Genomic DNA, 7,264 nt, shown 5'->3' with positions numbered 1-7,264 from the left:
GTGTAGAAGTCTATGCTTTTTCCCCACATGATCAAAGGCATAGCATCTTGTCATGCTGGTCAGATGGAACCTCATATATTACATAATTTTTTAGTAATGGCTGTTTGAGAATAAAATGTCTATTGAATGCAGATGACCAATTTTGTGTATTAACTTTATGTTGTATATTGAACACATTGCTTGTAAATAAAAATATATTTATAGTATATAAATATAAGAGAGGCTAGATCTTTGTTTGTTTCTGTTTTAAAAGGAACATATTAGGATACAATTTGCTCACTCAACAAAAGCTTGTTCAAAAGAATTATGAGAAATTTCATGATTTAAAACTATATCTCATTGATTAAAAATTGTGCAAAAGGATAAGATGAAAAGGCAGGAGCATTATCCATCTCTAAACAAATAGGGCCTCTAGGAGCAGATCATGGTTGGTTTCTTTCCATGCTCTCTGCTGGAACTGACTTGACATTTTCATTTTTTAGATTCTATTCTGTTAGAATTTTTTTCTTTTGTTTTGTGTTTTAAAATAATGCATTAGTAATCATAAATATTTTGAAGTGAATGAATCATAATTTTATTTTATATATAATATATATATATATATATTTTTTTGATTAGTGAGATTAGTGATTTAATTTCTGGATCATTGTTTTTTTATTGTGGTATGCTTGGATTCTTTTCACACTTCCTATATATATAGTAAATGTGAAAAAATATATGGAGTCTTTGACTATAATATTAACCCTACACAAAACACAGTATATATACATATATAACACTTCTCTTTATATATCCTATAGATTTTTAATTTTTACAGTATTGTACAAGTTGCTTAGACTTTTCTTAAACTTGGTACTGCTTGATAAGCCTCTCCCATATTGGTAGAATTTCAAATTTGCACACTAGTAATGCTCCTCTAATTTTTTCTTAGAGAATTATTCACATAAACATTGTGCTCATTGATGTTAATATTTTTCAATTTCACTCCCTAAACTTTTTTTTAAATAGTTACTTAGTGTTATTTGAGTAATTCATAACTGTCAATCTCCTTATGTTAAATTCTTAATGTTTTTTCTTTTTTCTTTGTCACTTGGATTTAGCCATGCTTCTCTTTGTTTATATTTGCTGTACTGTTTTTTATTTGTTCATTAAAGAAGCCATCAGTAGATTATATAGTCCATTTTTTGGGAAAAAAGCATAAAAATGTCATCCTTGTAATATTTGCTAATTGGGAGGCCATGAAAAAGTACTTCATTTGAGAGAAGTCACAGAAATTTCGAAACGACATGGCTGAAACAATTTTAAAAAAGACTGTGTTGTAGTTTGTGATATAGAATTTTTGGGGTAATCTCAAGCATTACACATGAGACATTAAAAGTTGGATGACCTAAAGATCCAGAATTGCCAGTACTAAGTATGTATCCATGAACAATTAAATCAGAAAATTTAAGAGATACCTCTGCTTTTGTGTTTAGTAAAAACATTTTTCTCAATATTAAAGTTAGTGTCTAAATGTGTGTACCCATTAATGTCAAATGTGTAAAAATATGTACATATATACTATTATTATTTAGTTATAAAATATTTTGTCTCTTAAAGTGTTACAAAAAATAAATGCAGGACTTTGAATTAAATGAAAGGTGGCAGGCAGATATTAAGTTGTAGAAGCATTTGATTCACATGTGGAAGTCTGAAATTTGGTGAGCAAAATTTTGCTCACCAGGAACTTTGTTTTGTGTAGGGTTGATATTATAGTGAAAGTCTCCATATTTTTATTTATTGAGCATAATAGGGTCAAGAGTTTTATTTTACCACATAATGAGTGTATTATGTTGTTCATAAATACTAGTAGAAGGAATATAATACCTGTAAGAACAAAATTGATAACTATATGAAATAATTCTTGTGTTAATTCATTCTATTTATTCATTTTAACTTGTATATATAGTATAAAATACCATGATATATTTATAGATAAACAAAGATGTATTTGTCAATAAAGGAAATTCTCATATCATATGAATGTAAAATCATAAAAATCAATTTAATATACTTTACTGTCATGTGCTGAATTTATCCAAATATTATGACCATAGGCTATGCAAGGTTTTTATAGTCCTTTAAAAAATGTTTTTATGATAAATTTTATAGACATATATGTGTATATTTCTTAGTAAATTTTTTGTTCATATTTTTTTATGAGTCCATTGCCTCTTTAACCTTGTTGAGTATTTATGATATTATCACTCAAAATCTACTAGTTATTTTCATGTCTCTATGTCATGGTAGACAAAAAACTTTTTTAGACATTCTTTAAAAAAGCCAGAAATGTTTGTATATGTTTTACATTTCTCTTGTTCTACTGACAGTGAAGGTAGCTGGTAAATATTTTCTAAATACAGAATACTATCTTATGAAGGAAAAAAAAAGGCTGTTAATAATACTTTTCTACACTTTATTATATTACTCTTCTTAATGATGTACTCCTCTTGGATACCGTGGTCTCTACAATAATTTTGGTAATATTCTCAACATAATTTTGTCTGTACTTTTTTATTCAACTAATATATAATTTGGATTTATGGTGACTTTGGAATTACTAATATGCTACACTCCTTATTTAATTACTTTACTTTAATTTCATGTAACATATGCAAAATATATTTATCCCAGTCTAATAGGTATTGTTTTTATTTTTGTCTATTTCAGCCATGACTCCTAATCATACCCAAGTATATTTACCAGAAAAGGGCCTAAAACATATATTTCATGAAGTGATAAGTGCAAAATGTATAAGTTGTAATCTTGAATATTTACCACAAAAGAAAATTAGGAAAACTCTAAGTGAGAGGGAACACCAGAAATCATATAAAAAATCAGGGTTTGTTCTCCACCAGAGAATTTATACTGGAGAGAGGCCCTACAAATATAAAGAATGTGGCAAAGCTTTTAGTAGAAAAAAAAGTCTTATTTATCACAGAGGAAACCACAATGGAGAAAAGCCCTACAAATGTAAAGGATGTGCCAAAGCTTTTGGTCAAAAATCACACCTTATTTGCCACAGTAGAACTCACACTGGGGAGAAGCCCCACAAATGTACAGAATGTGGCAAAGCTTTCCATCAGAAATCAGACCTTATTTGCCACAGAAAAACTCACACTGGAGACAAGCCCTACAAATGTAAAGATTCTGGTAAAGCTTTTTGTCAAAAATCATACCTTATTCACCACAGAAAAACTCACACTGGAGAGAATCCTTACAAATGTAAAGATTGTGGCAAAGCTTTTGGTCAAAAATCACACCTTATTTACCACAGCAGATCTCACACTGGAGAGAAGCCCTACAAATGTAAAGACTGTGGAAAAGCTTTTGGTAAAAACTCAGGCCTTATTTGCCATAGAAGAACTCACACTGGAGAGAAGCCCTACAAATGTAAAGATTGTGGCAAAGCTTTTGGTCAAAAATCACACCTTATTTGCCACAGCAGAACTCACACTGGAGAGAAGCCCTACAAATGTACAGAATGTGGTAAAGCTTTTGGTCAAAAATCACACCTTATTTGCCACAGAAGAACTCACACTGGAGAGAAGCCCTACAAATGTAAAGAATGTGGCAAAGCTTTTGGTCAAAAATCAGATCTTATTCGACACAAAAGAACTCACACTGGAGAGAAGCCATACAAATGTAAAGATTGTGGCAAAGCTTTTGGTCGAAAATCACACCTAATTTACCACAGCAGATCTCACACTGGAGAGAAGCCCTACAAATGTAAAGACTGTGGAAAAGCTTTTGGTAAAAACTCAGGCCTTATTTACCACAGAAGAACTCACACTGGAGAGAAGCCCTACAAATGTAAAGATTGTGGCAAAGCTTTTCGTCAAATATCACACCTTATTTGCCACAGAAAAACTCACACTGGAGAGAAGCCCTACAAATGTAAAGATTGTGGCAAAGCTTTTGGTCAAAAACCAAACCTTATTTGCCACAGGAGAACTCACACTGGAGAGAAGCCCTACAAATGTAAAGATTGTGGCAAAGCTTTTGGTCAAATATCATACCTTATTTGCCACAAGAGAACTCACACTGGAGAGAAGCCCTACAAATGTACAGAATGTGGCAAAGCTTTTGGTCAAAAATCAACCCTTATTTGCCACAGGAGAACTCACACTGGAGAGAAGACCTACAAATGTAAAGAATGTGGCAAAGCTTTTGGTCAAAAAATAGTCCTTATTCATCACAGCAGAACTCACTGGAGAGAAGCCTTACAAATGTAAAGAATGTGGGGCTAACAACAGAATCTATACAGAAAAGAACCTTTACAAATTGAAAAAAAAATGTAGCAAAGCTTTTAATAAGAAATCAATTATTTTCACCACTAGGCTACTTATTCTAGAAAGAAGACATATAAATGTAGAGAATATAGAAAATTTTAAAATTATATATCATATATTACTAGACATCAGAGAGAACACATTGCAGAGAAGCTATACAAATGAGACCATTACTCTAAGAAAGGGACAACATTTAATCCTCACCATAATAACCGTAGCTTAGAGAATGTTTTGAAATGTGAAAGTTGACAATGTGTCAATGCCTCCAAAATTTATTCACCAATACTCAGAACCTGTGGATACATACTGGTTAGAGAAAATACAAATGGAAAAAAAATGTAGCTACATGTTTCTTAAACACTGCTTATTTTGGAAAATTCATTGTGCCCAGAAACCCTAAAAAGTTAAATAATATATCCAAAATGTATTTCAATTTTAAATTCATTGAACATCTGAAAACTCATACTAGTAGTGAAAATTTAACAGATTTTGTCCAAAATATGTCTTATATAACAGTGTAACATTTATAATAAATGTGAGAGTATAGTAACGTTATTATCTATATACTACACCTTGATGTATATGAGGATCAGTAAAATACAGAACTCATTTAAGTTTAGAAAACAAGTAGTTGTCTTTAGCTTTTACTTAAATTTATTAAGCATTATCAAGTTAATTTTTTAGAAATATAAGTCATAAATATCATACATGCATAGTGAAGAAACATCATCTTTGAAAGAATATAATTGTGTTTTCTAAATCAAAAATTACTATTTTCACTTTTGAATACTGAGAAAAGAATTATATGAAATCTATTTTTGATATTTAACACTGAAGTGTAATATTTTAAACTTTAATTTTTTGTTGTATTTCAGTTTAAGTTTAGGTATTTTTATACACTGAGGCACATTCTTAAGCCCTCTCTCCACTTTTTCAAATGTTGAGAGTGTATTGCTAAGTTGCTTGAAACCACACTAGGTTGCTGAGGCTGAATTTAAACTTCTGAATCTACTCAGCTTCCAAGTTTTCTTGGATTATTAGCATGGACCGTCATGCCAGGTTTACAGTGCATTTTTTTTACCTATATTTACCTTATGTATGCAATATGTCTTTATAACTGAATATTTGTTTATATGTTAACACTCTGTATTGCATCCTGTTGTTAAATGACAGATATAATAGTGTCCCACTTGACTAAATGTTCTATGTTACAGTAAAACATACTGTTGAGTAAATAATACTCTAGCACCTGTTAATACTTTTACACATTTTAAATAAACTTAATGTGGAATACAATTTGCTTAAGTCAGATCATTATTTTTTTTCTGTTTGTATTTATGGTGAAATGAAGAGTTATAAGAAGAATATAGATATAGGAAAATTAGCCCCAGATTTTCATATCTTGAATTATAAATTTCATATCTTGAATTATAAATTTTTAATATTTTAACATTTCCTAGTGATTTTAATAGACTGAATTTCTACAAACTTAAAGGTAGCTCTTACAGGAGAGAAGAGCTTTATCTTTCTTGTGTGCATAATGGCCTTCCAGACTTCATCCTCATTGGAGACTTTTCATTTTTCTATGAATGAGGTCAATGATCAGTGTTTTCATGTACATTAGTAAATTCTTACATTCTTGTTATTCTATAGGTAGTGTTATTTCAGGGCAGGAATTAGAGAAATGAATGTGGAATCAAGGTTGAGTGAGTCCTTATACTTATGACAAAATAATCAATGAGCTATGTTTTATAGTCTCATTTTCTGAGGACCAAGTAGTAAGAGGTAAACTGAGAAGGTTGTATATAAAGATTATGTTTCTTATCATAAAATGTTGACTTTTCAGCTACAATAGGGTAAAAGCTTCTTATACTCAGAATCCACACAAAAATCATATTGGATATCATTCACAATTTTATAAACATTACATATAATTCATGAAGAACAGAATTTACAGCAACATATGCTTAATAACAAGGTCTGAGGGCTGGGGATGTGGCTCAAGCGGTAGGACGCTCGCCTGGCATGCGTGCGGCCCGGGTTCCATCCTCAGCACCACATACAAAACAAAGATGTTGTTTATGCTGAAAACTAAAAAATCAATATTAATTCTTTAACAAAAAAGAACAAGATTTAAAGAAATTGTACACTCTCAAAAATAGACATATTTATAACAATTTAATTATACATGAAACTACACTAAATGAGAAGAAAAATCAATTAGATCAACACACAATGATATAGAAATAAAAACTTGTAAATACTTAAGGAAGAGACCAATAGTGGATGAAGTGTGTTTTCCAATGCTAGGGAAAAATGGACATATAATCAGTTAAAGGTAATTTAAGGAAGATAAGTTATCCACCTGGAGCTAAAACATCATTTGAAAGAAAAAGTGCCACAAAGTAAGCAAAGATTATTCACTTCCATTTGTATGCTTTGTAATATTTTCCAAAAGTATTCTGCTTATTATATTGCAGTCAAATTGGGAAACAATCTAGAAAGTTAAAAAAGACAAGTATTGCTCTTCTGTTTTAAAAGCAAGAAAAGGAATAGAGTGAGATTTATTGAGGTAGAAAATTTTATTAGTTACAGTTAAAAAAAAAAAAGAACTGAGATTGCCAGAGTCTAAGTATCATGTATTTCAGCCATCCCTGGATGCACAGGGCATTTTTGCTTAACAAAGAATTTGTTTACGTATGTATGCTTAAAAAACATTGCTGTTTTTAGTCAGTCTTTTTCATTAATAACAATGATGTACCTTTCAACAGTTTCCAGTCACAAAAATACAAAATTTCAGAAATCTTCTGGTTCATCCTCCCTATATTATGCCACAATATTCACCAGGACAACATAATCTAAACCTTTTGTCGGCCCCATCAAGGCATTCACTTCTGCAAATTTTAAGGCCAAACATATAATGCATAGAAAAG

At 30.6% G+C, this 7,264-nt stretch overlaps 1 protein-coding gene across 1 annotated transcript; it reads left to right on the top strand.

Annotated features, from left to right (window-relative positions):
- Positions 1 to 2,711: 2,711 nt before the first annotated feature.
- On the top strand, positions 2,712 to 4,370 carry LOC144371408 (uncharacterized). The gene has a single exon (XM_078033734.1). It carries the CDS (start codon positions 2,712 to 2,714, stop codon positions 4,272 to 4,274), a length of 1,563 nt encoding a protein of 520 aa, XP_077889860.1. The 3' UTR covers positions 4,275 to 4,370.
- The last annotated feature ends 2,894 nt before the right edge of the window (positions 4,371 to 7,264 follow it).

Source organism: Ictidomys tridecemlineatus, chromosome 16 (assembly GCF_052094955.1).
Source record: "Ictidomys tridecemlineatus isolate mIctTri1 chromosome 16, mIctTri1.hap1, whole genome shotgun sequence".
NCBI classification, from domain to species: Eukaryota; Metazoa; Chordata; class Mammalia; order Rodentia; family Sciuridae; genus Ictidomys; species Ictidomys tridecemlineatus.
The sequence above is the reverse complement of the archived record's forward strand: the minus strand, read 5'-3'. Positions and strand labels throughout refer to the sequence as shown.